Source organism: Apodemus sylvaticus, chromosome 7 (assembly GCF_947179515.1).
Source record: "Apodemus sylvaticus chromosome 7, mApoSyl1.1, whole genome shotgun sequence".
NCBI classification, from domain to species: domain Eukaryota; kingdom Metazoa; phylum Chordata; class Mammalia; order Rodentia; family Muridae; genus Apodemus; species Apodemus sylvaticus.
This window is the reverse complement of record NC_067478.1, coordinates 10,201,745-10,219,359: the sequence shown is the minus strand read 5'-3', so window position 1 is coordinate 10,219,359 and position 17,615 is coordinate 10,201,745. Positions and strand designations below refer to the sequence as shown.

The following is a 17,615-nucleotide window of genomic DNA, read 5'->3' as shown; positions in this document are numbered from 1 at the left end:
TCTTCAGGACCATCACCTCCTTCTTTGGAGCTCACCCGTTAAGCTAGAGAGGCTGGCCAGCAAGCCCCGGGAACAGGATTACAAGTATATACCATCAAGCCCAGCATTCAGTGTGTGAATTTGGAGATCAAACTCGGGTCCTTGAGCTTACAAGGCTTTAATGATTGAGACATTCCTCCAGCCTCTAAGAAAATGTTTTTAGTATGGAAATACTCTTGTCTTTATCCCAAAGTCATCTTTCAAATAAGCATACTAGACTTAGGAGACATTCCAAGGGCCACTCCAAGGGCCACCAATGCGCTGAACGTCAGAACTTCCTACTCAATGTTTCCCTTTATATTCTTCTTCCCAATTTTATTTGATTGGGGTTACTACTAATATTACTGTTTATGACAGAAATTAAACTGAGAAAAAGGACATATCACTCTAGAATTTTTAAGGTGGGTTATCTTGGTAGGCTACAACGACAAAATTCAAAGTCACAGTATTAACAAGACTATTCTGAGGCCAGCAAGATGGCTCAGTGTGTCAAAGTGCCTGCACCAAACCTGACAACCTGGGTTCAAGCCATGGGACCCATATGGTGAAAGGAGAAACTAACTCCCCCAAGTTGTCCTCCATACACATGATTAAACATAAACACACACACACACTTTTTAAATCAAACTTTTAGAAAATACTTATTGTTCTTTTATCTGAAACAACAAATAAAAACTGAGTGCATATAACAGTACAAACAGCATGTTATATTTGCCTATGCTAGTCCTGAGCTAGTTATCTATCTTAAAAATATTCCAGGCCTGACCACACTGACCACATTTAAACATGACTTCTCCACAGTCTACAGTTATCTAATTTTCTTGCCAAAAGTTCTTAATTTTGACTCACTACTTAAAGTCTGGATGTGCCTCGCCCTGAGAGAACATACAAATATCTAACCATTTTTGAATGAAGTCATTCACTTATAAGAGGTTTTCCACATATTCATCTATGTTGTCCAATCAACATTCATTGAGCCTCTATTATGTGCCAGGCACTGTGCTAGGTGCTGGGTGGGTGTACACAGGAAGGAAAACAGACATCGGCTATATTACAACTGCTAGTGCTGAAGTGTTTATCAACAACAAGGATCAGTTTACTTAAGAATGCGACCTTCCCGGAGCATCAGTCATGAAGGAGGCAGCGGCTATCACCTAAATGCCAATCACGCCTTGAATCCAGTGTGCATCCCTGTGTAGGAACTGCTTTTCTGCATACCTGGTACTGCTTAGCAGCGGTTTTCAATCCTTCATCATTATCCAGGTTCTGCTCTGCTGCAATCTGGCTAGCTAAGGCAGCACAATTGAACAACACACAGCTCTTTTCATATCCTAAGCTTGCAAGAGCTGGAAAAAATTGAGAAGGAAAAGTGTATCATTATTTTTTCTAAAGAAAACAATATTTAAATGAGTAATACTAGGGCCTCTATCCCATGGGCTTTCCCAAGACCTGCCTCCTCACCTATTGCAGGCTGGTTGCCCGTATTCCCACATCATGTCTATCATCAAAAAACTCAAAAGATAAATAAATTATTCTTTTTCTCCTACTCTTTGTTCCCATGTTTTTATAATTGCCAAGCTTAAAACATAAAACTTAGTTTTGTTATTTCTTAGTTAAAATAAATCATTTCCATTTTTCCATGACCTTTCAAATTTTCATCTCCTCCCACACACACAATGCATGTGAATGTGTGTGCATATACACACATGCACATACTCACACACTTTAAACGATCCTCTTCATCCACATAATCCTGAGTCAATGCCAGTGCTTCCTGGATGGTCTTCCCGACATCCCTCTCTGATGAAAACTCTACACAACCCACATTCTTCAATATAATATTTAATTTAAAGATGAAAAGAACAAGTGCTGATGGCGACAGAGGCGAGCTGCAGCGTATGCAGGGCTACGGAAAAGTGTGTGGGTCCTCAAAACATTAAAGATAGATTACCGTATGACTCAGAAGTCCCCTTCCTGGGCATATGCCAAAAAGAACTGAGCGCAGACTCTCACCAAGTGAGGGATTTCTATACTTAAGCTCACAGCAGCATCACTCAGAGCGACCTGAGTGAAGGGTTTATCAGTGAACCACCAAAGAAGGACCCTACATGCTCCAACCTAAGACAAACCTTAGGAGAAATAAGCAGCCACAAAAAGAATGAAGACTCCACTTACAGGAAATACTTAAGGGAGTCCAAGGCTTAGAGACACAAAGTACAAAGACCATAGTAGAAGGTAGGAGTCGGCAGGTTTTGTAGTTTAAAGAATAAAGTACTTCAAGATAAAGTTTTGGAGATTTGTTTTATCATGTGAATGTACCTTGTACTACAAAAAAACATGTACTTCAAAATGGTTAAAAGACAATTCCATGCATTGTTCCCTTCAACTTCTTAAAAAGACAGAGATGTAAGTCTACTTAGAAGAGTAAGAGTCAAAGACAAGAGGATGACAGGTCTGCCAGAAGCCAACAGGAGGAGAGGAATGGGAAGTTCCTGTTTAATGGGTACGATCTCATTTCTGTAAGAGGAGAGAGCTTTAACACCAGCTGGCAAGATGACCGCACAGTACGAAAAGTGTGCTGAGTAGTTTTATGTCAACTTGATACAGGCTAGAGTCATCTAAGGAGGGAACCTCAGCTGAGAAAATGTCTCCAAAGATCACCCTGCAGGCAAGTGACTGATGAGGAAGGACCCAGCCCACGGTGGGCGAGGCAGCCCCTGGGCTGGAGACCCTGAGCAAGCAAGCAAATCAGCAGCAGCATCTTCCATGGCCTCTGCAGCAGCTCCTCCTCCAGGGCCTGCCCTGACTTCTCTCAGTGACAGCTTGTTACCTGGAAATGTAAGCCAAGTAAACTCTTTCCTCCCCAAGTTGTTTTGGTGATGGTGTTTCATCACAGCAATAACCCTAACTAGAACAGTAGCATAATTAATACCATTTGGAACTGTAAGCTTATCATGATTAAGACTGTGTATTTTATCAAAATTGAAAATAATTATTTTAATCTACAATAGCTTTCAGTTGCTTGTAAAATTCATTCACGGGATAATTCAACATCTGTAGTTCACCAGACACTGATCACTAGGCCAAACACTCAGAAGGCTGCCTATACAGAACACTGTGAGCCCATCCCAGAGAACCAGAGCAGGATGACAGCTGTCTGTTCTACAGGAAGACCATGAAGTAGCCAGCGTCTCTCTAAAGGCAGCCAGTCCTCTACTTTCCCCAACCTTCCGTTCTCACTTAGCAGACATACTACCTGCTCCAATCGAATTCTAAATAACTGCATAAAAGCAAGGTAACACCAAATAGTAAATAGTGAGACAGGGTCCTAAGGAAGAATAAATGATCAAGGAAGAAGATACTATCTCAAAAACAAACTAAAAAGTGAGCCCAGAATAAGAGTAGAAAATTCCAGACGTCAACAATCAGAGTTGACATCCTTAAAAAACCTTTAAGGCTGAAAGTAAACTATACAGGGTTATTGTGTTGTTGTCTTACACACTCGCGGTTACCCAGGCTGGCCCAGAACTCTATGTAGCCAAGGCCAAGCTAAATCTCACCATCCTGCCTCCCACGTTCTAGGGCTGCAGAGTAGCAGCCATGATGAAATCCAAGCAGATGTTTTTTGGGTTACTGGGTAAAATAAATTTAAAACTTGATACTAGCATTTTTTTTAAGATTTATTTACTGATTTTATGAATGAGTGTTCCATCTGTATGTAGACCTGTATGCCAGAAGAGAGCATTATAACTCATTACAGATGGTTGTGAGCCACCATGTGGCTGCTGAACTTGAACTCAGGACCTCTGGAAGAACAGCCAGTGCTCTTCACTGCTAAGCCGTCCCTCCAGCCGTATACTAACATTTTCTTGTGGAAAGAAAAAAATGTAGATGGTGTACCTGGATTCAGAACCATCAACATCTAACTAATAATCAAGAGGCAGGTTGGGAAGATCAAAGAAGTATTTTTTAAAACTTCTAAGAGCTGAAAAGAATTAAGTGTTACAACTAACAGGACCAGAAATAAATGCTGTTGTATTTCTCATAACTATCATTACCCCAGGCTGTCATCTGCCATTTTATTTTCATACTATTTCATATCTGAGAGATTTCTGATTACTTTTTGATCTTTTAATTGGGATTTGTGCTTTTCTAACTTCATGATATCTCCTATAGAATCTAAACTGAAACTAGCTTTTTAAGCAATAAATATTCTATTCTTTTTATCAATAGAGCCCATTTTTTCCTACCATCCAATTCTGTTCTTATTTGTCATAATCTCTTCTTCTACACTAAGTTTATTTTAAGGAAATAACTTAGTTATAAATAATAACTGTTTCCCAAAATTCAAACTGTTAAAAAAAAAATTACAATTACAAAAGAAAGGAAAATTCAAATCACCCACTATCTTGCCTCCTAGAAATAAACTTCTATTTTCACAAATAACTGCAGGCAGGCTCACACACCGTTTCTCACAAGCCGCCACTGCACATGCTCAGGCTGCCTGGACACACACTCCAGGGAGGAGTCGGTCGGAAGAGGATCTTTACAAGCACCCCTAGGGGCCCACAGCAAAAAGCCCTTAAGGTAAGGATGTAGGTACTGAATCTAGTGTTCTCTGGGCACAGTTTAACATGCCACCACATACATGTCAGCATGGAAACTTACTCTTCTAGGAGGATACAAGAGCAGCAAGTGTGCAGAAAGGTACTACTGAAGAACATTGGATTTCTAATTTTTGCTACTAGAAATGACTATCTTCCAGATGTTCCACTATAACCTGTTTCAAACTCAGAGTCAACCTCACTCAGCTGCACAATCTGCAGTCAGCTGGAGACAGTTACTCAGGTGCCCCACCCCACAATTCCTTCCATGGCACCAGGCACACTATACTGCATATTCACCTTTAACATATCCCCCAATTGTTCTAACATGCGACCAGGTGTCAGAGCACTGGACAGCATCACCCCGAGACACGTCAACATTCACCTCCACAGTGACTAGATTTCCTGCATCCTCCATGGCCCAAAAGCTTTTTCTCAATTTAACTCTAGTTCTGGTTTTTATACACTTTTGTATATAATCTGTCAGAGGGGATGAATTTTACCACTAATGATTAGCTATTACCAAATCTACAACTCTCTCTTCTGAGCTTCAAATCTACTATTTCCAGATGTCAGAGAAACGCTTACACAGAGGTGGTAACAGAAAAGCGACATCAGACATACCATAAACTAAATATCCAACCGGCAGAATCTCAGAGTCAATCCTCTGCTCCTCCTCCCTCTGACTGGCAGCAAAGCCAATCAATTTCATTTCACCAAAGTTCTTCCAAGCCCAAGCCTTCTGTAACCATCCACGCTACCTAGTCTAACTCACCATCTCTCAGATCTCCCAGCGGTCTGTTTCTCTGGTCTTAGAAACAGGCTCTCTGCATTCCTCTCAGCTCCTTTAAATCCTAGCTACACACCCTTCACAAGTCACTTAACTTTTCCAAGCTAATATATTCAACTAGCCATGAAACTGCCTTTCCTTATTGTGTTACTGGGGATTCAGTGACGTAATACATGTGAAGCCCTGTCCGGTACCTGAGTGAAAGTAATAACAACTGGCTATTAATATGAACCTGGGAAAGTGCAAATTCAAGAGTATATTTGTACCTCTTTGCAATCTATGCATTACCATCAGCCTTCAAAATCCAATTCAACTTACAGTTTCAAGTCATAATAATTATTACACTGATCACATTTTATATAGAACATATAGAATATAATATCATATAATAGTCCTACTTCCTTACCTATAAGGGTATAAATATATATTTACTTAAGTGTATATATGTACATATTATATATATTAGTATATACTATATCTTATATAATATATAGCTACTATATAAAATATACACACATAACACATTTGTAAAAACATGTATATCATGTGTGCATACAAATATAGTTTATATGTAGTAACATTACTATTTATTATTATTCATTCATTGTAGCTAATACTTAACAAACACTGAAACTTTTAATGAAACATTTAGACTTTAAATGTTTTCATCTTTTAACTCTATAACATAGTAACTCTATAAACTAAATACTACTTCCATTTTTCAGATGAGGAAATTAAGGCTGGCTGACATAAACATCTTTATCACCTTCTGAACTTGGTTATGATGTTTGTACAAACTCATCCCTCAAGACCTAACTCATCGCTTGCTTTCTACAAGTGAAATTAACTTCTTGCTCATCCAGGCTCCCATAGACTTTACAGCCATACCTCAATGACTTCAATACATTCTGAGAAATGAGCCTTTAAGCACTTTGTTGTTATGGATGTAGTTAGACAGAGTAAGACAGGTACAGTATCACCAGACAACAATCGTTACGTGACCACCATCATACATGTAGTCTCTCGTGGATCAAAACATCACCATAGGCTGCATTCTGCACTTATGTACATACAGTACATTTCAGTGAGATAATTGTTTTCACAAACAAACTGGACACAACTGCCTTATGCATCTTTGTAACTAGGACAGTGCCTGGCAAGGCATGGGCTCTGCAAATATTTTGAAATTACATTGGATTAGAAGTTAAAGTCAAAAAAGAAAATGAGATTTTTTAAAAACTGTAGTATTCACAAGGAGTCATTAGAAAAACCAACTTTAAAACTAAAAACAGCAAAAATGCTTGTCAAGTCTCTATTTTTCATTAAATATCACATACCCAATTTCACAGATCCTCCAAAAAGGGAACCTTTATCAAACGCATCCTTCCACGTAAACGTCAAGCAGATCTAGGATGAAGGAGAGGAAACAGGAACATTATTACCTCTGTGGACTTTGTTAAATACTGAAGAAGAATCCAGTAAGGAGGACAGAGTCCAACCTGTGTAGTGCCACCTCTAGCCAATGACTCCTTTCCTTCTTATGAACTTTTTCTCCCCCATGTAAAATACTAACAGTAAGGTTTTTCAAAACCTTATTCTGTGTGGTCTTTATAAGCAAAGAGAATCAAAGGAAATAAAGCACCATGAGGTTTCCTGATGGCCCAAACTGAACAGAGAGGGAAAGCAGGAAAAATGGGCTGGTGGGATGGCTCAGCAGATAAAGAGCTTGCCACACAATCCTTACGAGAAGAGTTCAATCCCTGGAACTCATGCAGAGATGGAGGGAACAGAACCGACTCCCAGAGTTGTCCTCTGACTTACATATGTAGACCATTATATCCACACACATCATATGCATATATACTACTAATAAATAGTTCTTTTTTGAAGCAAAGCTTCACTGTGTAGCCCTGGACTAGTCCAGTCTTAAACTCACAGAAATCTGTCTGTCTCTGACTCCTACATGCATGGGTAAAAGGTGAATGACACATTTGGCCTAAAATATATTTTTTATTTTGCTTTATTATTTTTAAAAACTTAGAAATAAAGATAGCACATCAAAATTAACCAGACTCAAAGAACATACAACTTAATGAACTTACATACAATTAGAAATAGCATTCAAAATGCAAGCTGTTAAGTTTCAACATTAAATTTTACACTTATAAAATATTTTTTAAAGACATAAGAGAATGGCTTTGGGGGGAGAGTGGGATAAGGTAATATTTTATTTCTTGCTCTGAGTAGTAGTTATACAATATACTTACTTTGTAAAAAGTCAAGCTATATATGATTATAGATGAATAAAAGTTTCACCTAATAGAAAACTAGCTGGGCCTGTTAGCACGAGCCTATAATCCCAGTTATTCAGGAGGCTCAGGCAGGAAGGTCTGCCTGGGTTACACAAGTTGAAGCTGGAGGCCAGCCTCAACAACTTAGTGAGGCCATGCCTCACAATAAAAGACAGAAAGAGGGCTGGGGATGTAATTTGGTGGTAGAATGTTTGGGAGCCATGGGTTCAATCCAAAGTAACCAAAAAAAGGGCAGGGGGTGAGGGAGACCTACACCTCTCCCTAAATCTTTCTTGTTTTTCTAGACAGAGTTTCTCTGTGTAGCCTTGGCTGTCCTGGAACTCTATAGACCATGCTGGTCTCGAATTCACAGAGATCTACCTGCCTCTGACTCCCAAGTCCTGGGATCAAAGGCATGCAACCACCACACCTGGTTTTCTTCCTAATTCTAAAATAAATTTAACCCATATGAAACCTTGAAAGACCTTAGCTTCACTTAAATAATTTATGAAAATCCAATACAAAACTCTTTCAACTGAATTAGATATCTCCCCCCATACACAACTACTACACACCATCTCCATCCCCTTCCAGCTCCCAGCAGCAGCTTCTGCCTTTGACTCTTCTGAGTTCATCTACTCCAGGCTCCTTTCCGGCCATCACGTGAGCACATGCACACGCCTCTCACCCTGGACTTCCTTAAAGGGAGTCTCCACAAATGATAACTTCATCTGCAAAACTATTGGTACAAGAATAGACCAGGCAGGGGTACATGCACCTTTGATCCCAGCACTCAGGAGGCAGAAGCAGGTGGATCTCTAAGTACAAGCCCAGCCTGGGCTACAGAGTTAGTTCTAGGACAGTCAGGAACACACAGAGAAACCCTGTGTCAAAAAAAAAAAACAAAAAACAACCAAACAAGCAAAAATGGCTTTCCCAAATTTGGTGGCACATACCTTTAATCCCAGCAGAGGCAGACTGATCTCATGAGTTCAAGGCCACCCTGGCTTACATAGTAAATTCCAGGACAACCAGAAACCCTGTCTTAACCATCCTCAAAAAAAGTCAAGGGTGAAAATAGATACATCCCATTAGTATAAAATAGAGATTAACACTCTATACAAACTTCAAAACTGACTGAGGACATGAAGAAAATTCAAGAGAATCTTCAAAAGGACAATATTCACATCAGACAGAATCAAAACTTCTAATTTATATAAAACTGCCACAGAAGCCTAACCATAGTAAAGACATATTACTGACTTCAATGAAGCAGAGCCACGGGTAGAAGGAAGTGGGAGACTTGCAACCACAATTTGACAGCAAAATTAACAGCTTACCTGATTTTCAGAAAATGGGAACTTGGGTTCAATGGAACAAATCTGATCATAATATCTAGAAAAAAAGAAAGAGAGGGAAAAAAACTAATTTTTAGCAGAATAAAATGAGATGAATTTATATAAACCCAACTGCTGGAGAGAAGGCTCAGCAGTTAAAAAGCATTGGCTGCTCTTCCAGAGGACCTGAGTTCTATCCAGAATACAACTAGTTGCTCATAACCATCTCTAACTCCAGTTCCAGGTGATCTTCTAGGCTCTGCATCCTCTTCTGGACTCTGTGGGTAGCAGGTATGCATATAGTGCACACACATGCAGGCGAAACATCTATACACATAAAATTAGAATAATAAAACTTTAAGAGAATAAACCAAAACTATTTGTGGTGGTTTGAATGAGAACATCTCCTACAGGCTCATAGATTTGACTGTTTGGTCATTAAGTAGTGACACTACTTGACAGGGATTAGGATGTGTAACCTTGTTGAGTAGGAGTGGCCCTGTTGTGTCACTGGGGTGGACTTGGGGTTTCAAAAGTACAGGCCAGCCAGTCTCTCTTCCTGCTGCCTGTGGATCTGGATGTAGAATTTTCAGTCATCTCTCCAGCACTATGTCTGCCTGTTTGCTGCATGACTTCCCTTCCACCATGCTGATAATGGACTAAACCTCTAAAACTACAAGCAAGCCAAAGTTAAATGTTTTCTTCTATAAGAGCTGCTTTGGTCACAGTATCTCTTCACAGCAATAGAATATTGACTAAGATTCAACTTGTCCCCAATTACAATGGCCCACAAATCCAACTTAACCCATTGTTTTAAGGTTACTAAGTGCAATCCTTAAACCACACACTAAATTATTCACAATAAAGAGCTATACTAAAAATGAAAAAGGATGCTCACCACCACAGACAAACATTCACCTCGTATTAGTCAGTAAAAGTCAACAAACACCTACTTGAAAACTTTGTATTTCTTAAAATAGTTTATTAAGATGGCTATGTTTGGCCTTGTGTGACAGTTCACACCTTTAATTCCAGCATTGAGGAGGCAAAGGCAGGCAGATCTCTGTAAGGCCAGCCTTTTCTACACAGCATGTTCCAGAATACCCATGGTTACATAGCCTGTCTCAATATTTAAAAAAGGTTCACTATTTCTAAGTTCACATATCTAAATGAACTGATTAACAACTGATCAACTTTCTGTCAGTTTAGACATATCCATTACTGACACACACAGCTCCCCCAAAGCTCACAAATTACATGCATTTCAGGTCCGCCAATCCAAAGTCCTCACTTCTTGCTCTTTGGAGTACAAGGTCCACACAGTCATCGATATCTCACCGATATCGCACCGATAATGCAGGAAACCGACCCTTCCCAAACCACCGCACTCAGGGTGAGCCTTTACCCAGCAACTGGAGGATGGAGGGAAAGAATCCCAAATACTGGAAGGGGCAAGGTTGGAACAAACTGTAATTATAGAGTGGACTGCAAGTATCAATGTGAACTCATTTTTTTTTTAACATTATAGAGATAAACAAGAACAACTACAAATGTGTATTATACATTATATACACTGAGAGGGCCTTGAAGCAATGACACCTCACCAGAAAAAGGAACACATTAGTATCCAGATAATCTCCTGCACTAAAGAGAGATAAATGGATGAAACTGAGAAAACAAGAGAATCAAGCCAGAAAGTGATGAAGATGAGAAAAAACAAAGCAACCCAAACCACAAGGAACTAGTCTTAAGGAATTCCTCATGGTCAGGTAGAGAACAGTCAAACAAGAAGTTGAGGAGATGGCTCAGTCAGTAAAGTGCTTGCCACGAACAAAGGAGGAGAGTCTGATCCCTACTTGTAACCTCAGCACAGGTGCCCTGAAGCTCTGTCTAGCCTAGCATCTCTAGGCTAGATACTCTACCATCTTAGGTCAACGAGAGACCCTGTCTCAAAACACAGTGGAGGTCAGGAGAGATGCTCATCAGTTAAGAGTACCGACAGTCTTCCAATGGACTTGGGTTTGACTCATGTGGTGACTCACAGACATGTTCTCCTCCAGTTTCAGGGCATCCAATGCCTGGCACAAGGCATCAATGTGATGTACAGACATATACCCAGACAAAACACCCATATGCATTAACTAGACAGACAGACAAGTTTGAAAGGAAAATGAACAAGTGGATGCACCAGAAGAATGGCTTCCAAGGTTGACTTCTGGCCTTCACATGAATGTACACACATGCACACAGACCCGTACACACATGCAACCACATTCTGATGAACACACACACTGTCACACTGACAAATTACAATCCACTGAAGAAAACAACAGTATTGTCTACATATTGTGTAATGGCAACTAGTAAATCTTCTCCCACAGTATACATCTGGTTGTGGTAATATTCATCAATAGATACTGAAGATACTCAAAGCTTTGTGCGTACAAAGCCCAGGGTACAATCTCTGGCACTACACGAGCTAGAGGGAGTGCTCTGCAGCTGAAATCTCAGTCCTGGGGAGGCAGAGGCAGAGGAACAGAGTCTGAGGCCAGCCTCAACAGAACAAAGCAAGAATAATATAAGTTTGATGTGGCACCCTACACATGTTTATTAAGGAGTATAAATAACTTATTAACTGTAAAGTCAAAGAACCGGCAAATGGTATCTTAACCAAGTCATAAAAATCCAAGTTATCACACAGTACCACACTCCTCATACGCCCTGAAAGCAGCACAGTCCACCTGGGCACAAACACCCAAGCCACAAGGAAATCTAACACAAAACCTTACCAAGGGGGGCCAGAGGAGCCAGATATGGTGGCACACATCTTTAATCAAAACAGGATTTGAGTTCAAAGCCAACCTGATCTATACTGTAAGTTCTAGAACAGTCAAAGCTACATAGAGAGACCTCTTAAAAAAAGAGAGAGAAAAGAAAAAAAAAGAAAAGGAAAGGAAAGGAAAGGAAAGACTTTATCAAGGGGCATTCTGCAAAGCAACTAGCCTGAGCTCTTCAAAAATGCCAAAGTCATAGGAGGAATGTAGTTCACTAGCCTAACATGGCTGAGTCCCTGCATTTGATTCTAAGTAACCATTAAAGGGAAAGAAAGCCAAGGCTCAAATGATGAAAGTAACTACTTGGACTGAAGGACATTAAAGAGGCATTAGCAGTAACAGAAGCAACACACTGGTCAAAGACTAGACCCTTGACCTGTAAACCTCACCAATGGAGTATCAGCAAAACTTGAGTTCAACAGATTGAATGAAGTCAGCAAGTTTCCTAATTATGAAAGAAGTATCAATGTGAACTCATTTTTTAACATTGTAGAGATAAACTGGGGTCTGGATTATCCCTTGGAAAAAATTTTAAGTATTAAAACCTTTTGATGGATTACTGTTGTGGTAATGAATGAGATGTCCACAATGGTCTCAGGTATTTGAACACTTGGTCCTCAATTGATGGTGCTGACTGGGAGGTTCAGAGGTGTAACTTTGCTGGAGGAAGTATGTCGCTGGGATGGGCTTTGAAATTTCAAAGCCTCTCACCATTTCTTATGTGCTCTCTCCCCACTTGTGGTTCAAGATGTGAGCCCTCCGTTTGCTGCTCTAGCTGCCTTGTCTGATGATTCCCCATAATGGTGATAAACTCATCCCTCTAGAGCAGGGGTTCTCAACCTGACGCTGAGACCCTTTACCTTTAAGTTGTAGTGACCCCCAACCATAAAATTATTTTTGTTGTTACTTCACAACTGTAATTTTGCTACTGTCATGAATCATAATGTAAATAGTTTTGGAGATACAGGTTTGCCAAAGGCGTTACAACCTACAGGTTGAGAGCCACTACTCTAGAACTTTAGGTTCTAATAAATCCTTCCAAGTTGCCCCTGGCATGGTGCTTTATCATAGCAATGAAAGAGTAACACCCATTATACTTAAAATTACTTTCAAATGTTTTAATGATGCTATGCATTACCTGGCCCCCAATCAACTCTGGAGCTCAAAATCAGGATATTTATTATTATACATTCAAGTCAATAAATTACATTCTCTCTGGCTCAGGGCCTTCACTCCCTTCACTAGACCCTAAGGAAGCTACCTCGAGGCCTGGAGCAACAGAGCCTTAGATGTACCTGCTGCAGTAAGGCCAAGCCGGATACAGACCAAGAAGTGGCAAACGTTTTCAGAAAAAGGATATTCCAGACTGCTGATGAAGGGGAAAAGCAAAAACTGTGTAAGTACTTACATAACTAGAAAGAAACTTCTGCCCCTACCCCAAGCCTAAAGACACAACAGCTGTTCCACTCCCATCTACTAGACACATTCTCTGGAAAGTGCCACTTTGCAGGAAAGGAGACAGAAGTGGCCAACACAGGCAGCACCCCCTGTAGTTTGGTTATTCAGTGTCACCCCAAGACTGACTTCTTAAAAGCTCTACTCCTGCCAGTGGTACTCTAGAGAGTACCTGAATTAGGAAATGCTTATCCATGAGTTAATCCACTACTGCTGGATGAAGGAAGATCTCCTCTCTGGCTGCCCCATTCCCCAAACTTCGAAGCTGCCAGAGGTGAGTAGCCTCTGTCATCACATACTCAGGCTGCCTCACTCTAGGCACAAAGCAACTGAACCACAAGCACAGACTGAAAACCTCTGAAATCCTGAACAACAACAAACTTTTCTCCTTTTTTTCTCAGTATTTTTGTCACAGCAATAAACAACACCCAAATTCCAGTGTACTCTCCTCCCCTATGTGAGAACAAAATAATCCACTGTAAACTTCCAGACTGGGGGTCCACTGGGGAGCCAAGCACGCTGAGCCAGTAAGCCTAGACAGCTGTGGTGTGCACACCGCCTGGCCAACAGGAAGAGCCCTGAGGCAAAGGGCAGATTAAGCACAATCAGCATTAGGCCACCAAGACTCACAGAGCTAACCCACCCACGTGTGCTCTGCAGGCAACCCATAGTCCTAATCCTGACCCTGCTAGAAAGTAAGCAAAGAGGAAAATAGGACACGAAGCTACTTGCTTCAAAGGCATAAAAGAATGACTGCATAGTATATACTGAAACCTTTGTACCAAGCCTCTTCCTCTATAACCTGAGGTCAACGGGCAAAACCAGAGTTGCATGGGCAGAAGAGGCCATGTATATTATATATTTACATGGTCACAATGTATGAGATGGCTTCCTTAGAACATGTTACAGAAGGTGTCAGGGGAGAGCAGCCAGTAGAAATCAAAAATGTATGACCAGCCTGAAGCAAACTCCAACAAGATCAGCTATGGCTTTACATGAGGGAACCCACAAAGCTAACTATACCATGGGCAAAATGCTGCTCCTGGACAGACAAATACTACAGCTATGTACTTCCACAGAGCGAGCAGACACCAGTAACTAGCTACCCTCTAGTTCTGCCTCTGATTCAGACACCACAGTTCTCTAGGAAGGCAATCTACCAAAATCAAAAGACTTTATCAAGACATTAAGATACTTACCTAATGATATAGAGAGACCTTTGCAAGTTTAATACAACTTGAAAGCCAATATGCTTTCTCAATATGACTGAAAGTTGTCACCCAAAAGGCATCCAAGAGCCGGGCAGTGGTGGCGCGCACACCTGTAATCCCAGTACTCTGGGAGGCAGAGGCAGGCGGATTTCTGAGTTCGAGGCCAGTCTGGTCTACAGAGAAACCCTGCCTGGGGGGCGGGGGGGGGGGGGGGGGGGGAGGGCCGGACGACAGACACCAAATCCAAGAATCCCTAAGGATGTTAGTTTAGAAATAAACATCTCCTCAGGGCTGGCCAGAAAGCTAAGTACAGGAAGAGCTTGCCACCACACCTGACCACAAAGCCAACTACTATGGAGTCTTCCTGTCTCCATATGCATGTTAAGGCATGCAAGCCAAGGCATGCACACACAGAGTAGGAGAGAACATTCTTAGAAATAAGTACATTTGCCATTTTTTTTTTATTAAGCAGACTTAAAGATATCACAGCTGGCAGAACTCTGCAAAGCACACAACCCCAGGAAGGATTCGATGTCTTAGGCATTGTCTAAAGACTCTTAAGGTAAAGGCAATACTTCCCTTACAGCAACGGGGAACCATTCTCAACCTTCCTACTGCTTCACCCTTTAACACAGCTCCTCACTATGTGGTGACGCCCAACCATAAAATCTGTTGTTACTCCATAACTGTAATTCTGCTACTGTCACGGATGGCAATGTAAATATCCGCTATGCAGGATGTCTGATATGCACCGGAAAGGGGCTGTGACCCACAGGTTGAGAACCACTGCCTTGGAGGAACAGAAGATACAATGAGCATCAAGTGCTTGAGACAGCCCCTGGATACACAGACCACATAAAAAACCCGTAGACAAGCACTGTGTGACTACACCTGAGCACTTTCAGATGTTCCTTACTGTTTTACAAAACTCAGGCACTTTAAAACAAATCCACTTAAAACTCTCATGGGAGAACTGTTTGAAATCTGGCTCCAGTCTGTCAACAGATAAAGTTTACACCATTCTAACTATGGAAAGGGCTGCTAAAGGCCATCTCCCAACACACAGACCTCACCTCTGAAGGAAACATCATGGGGGCAAGATAACAAAACTACGGCTGTTCCCAGAATTTCTGCACCTTATGCCCTAATCCATCAGCGTCCCTTGCATGAAACATGATCACGTACCAGAAACTGGATCATAAGGTACCACAAAAAAGTTGTCATCATTAAGTACCTGGGTTGACTCAGACTGCAAAAAGGACCAATGTATTCCACATGTGCATGCCCCGCCCCCATATCAAAAGATTGTAAGTAACCAGTCTGTCTCAATGGTCTACCATGTCATTCAAGTTTTCTTTCAAACGACAGTAGCGCCTAACTTTTATAACTGTCAATCTGACACTCGATTGTTTTGGGCATAAGATGACTTATTTCAAGTGAACAATGTAGTAAGTCATCGACATTTGGTTCCGTGTCCAAATTCTCTCCCTTCCCTTACGTAACTATTATTAGGAAATCTAGATGTGGCCCAATAACGTCGCAAACTGGGAATGTAAAAAGGAAGACTTCGGTTTTAACACCCGCAAAGTGAAAACCGGTCAAACGGCTGGAACCAGAGAGATCACTACACGGCAGACGTCCTCCCAGGTAAGGAGCCTCGGCGACAGGAGGAGGGCAGGGTTACGAGTCCTCTCACCAGGAAAGAATGCTGACCACACCTACGCCGCTGGCCTGAGTCAGAGTGGAGAGGCCAGGCGCGGGGGAGAGGAAAAGGGAGCGAGGCTCTGAAGGAAGGAAGCAAAGCTGGGGAGGAGGGACGCTGGGAGGGGAGGAAGGAGACGAAGGGGGGCTGGGAGGGCGCCCCGCGGCCCGGGCCCACCTCAGCAGCGTCTCCAGCGAGCCCTCGTGCTTGTCCAGCGGGCGGCCGAGCGCCGAGCGCCGCAGCTTGCTGAGCTCCTCGGCCGCGCGGCAGTACTGGGCCTGCTCCTCGCCGCCGCTCGGGTAAGTCTGCTGGATGAACTTCACCAGCGGCTTGGCCAGGTCCACCTCCGAGGTCTTCTTCAGCTGCACCCAGATAAACGACGCCATGGTGAGCGGCCGGCCGCCGCGTCGGGCCGGACAGACGGAGGGACAGCGACGACGGCCTAAGCGCGCTCGGCACCGGCAGCGGACAAGCGGACCGACGGGCCGACGGACTGGGTTGCCAGCGCTTCGAGCCGGCCACTTCCGGGAGCCCCCGCGCAGGCGCAGGCGGAGGGGCGCGCCGCTCGGTCACGTGATGGTGCCACCGAAGCTTCGCTCACCTGGTCTCGCCTGTGCGGCGCCTGCGCGGTGGGCTCAGGCGGTAGCTTGCTGCGACAATTAAACTTTCAAAAAGATTCTTTGGTTATTTTGTTTCGGTTTGATTGTTTTGTTAGAGGCGGGGTTTCTCTGTACAGCTCTGGCTGTGCTGGAACTCACTTGTAGTCCAGACCCTCCTCGAACTCTCAGAGATCCTCCTGCCTCTGCCTCCCCAGTGCATGAGCCACTACCGTCCAGATTAAAAAGATTCTAAATAAATCTGAAGATTATTTAAAGAGTTAAATAAATCTGCTTTATTTTTCTTTTTAAATATTTTTAATTAATTGCAGTTTTCCTTTTTTAATTACATAAAATTAATTTTATAGATCAATATATTCTGCCTGGCGGTGAAATACTCCATTGTTTTGCTTTCTCCTATTAGACCAGACCCTGGGGCTTTGGGGTTCTCATCTCCTCAGTCCAAAGTAGGCAAAGTCCCTGCCTTGGCACAGCCTGGTAAGGACACAGACGTTAGTAAGGTAAGTCAAAAGAGATCTCTTAGAAGAACATAGCATAAGCAAAATAATTCAAGAAACATCCTCCCAGAAGATGAACTTAAAAGAATACTCGCCGTATGACATTAAAGGAGGGCACGGGTGGAGCGCCACTCTTTTCCACTTAAGAGTGGAAAGAGCCCCCACACCAAAAGCATGTGTATCCCATATCTGGAACTTAGAAGGGAAGTAGGGACTAGAATGAAAAGAAGTTGAAGAG

At 42.1% G+C, this 17,615-nt stretch overlaps 1 protein-coding gene across 2 annotated transcripts in view; it reads right to left on the bottom strand.

Moving 5' to 3' along the window:
- Window positions 1–16,773, bottom strand: part of Pdcd6ip (programmed cell death 6 interacting protein) — a 56,135-nt gene extending 39,362 nt beyond the window's left edge. The window contains exons 1-4 of one of the 2 annotated variants that reach the window (XM_052187088.1): window positions 16,441–16,773; window positions 9,065–9,119; window positions 6,771–6,840; window positions 1,258–1,385 (exon numbers count right to left, since the gene is read on the bottom strand). In XM_052187088.1, coding sequence (XP_052043048.1) covers window positions 1,258–1,385; window positions 6,771–6,840; window positions 9,065–9,119; window positions 16,441–16,649 — 462 coding nt within the window. In that variant the 5' untranslated portion in view covers window positions 16,650–16,773. The remainder of the gene's footprint in view (window positions 1–1,257; window positions 1,386–6,770; window positions 6,841–9,064; window positions 9,120–16,440) is intronic. The other variant, XM_052187089.1, reaches the window with a different exon arrangement.
- Between the last annotated feature and the right edge of the window lie 842 nt (window positions 16,774–17,615).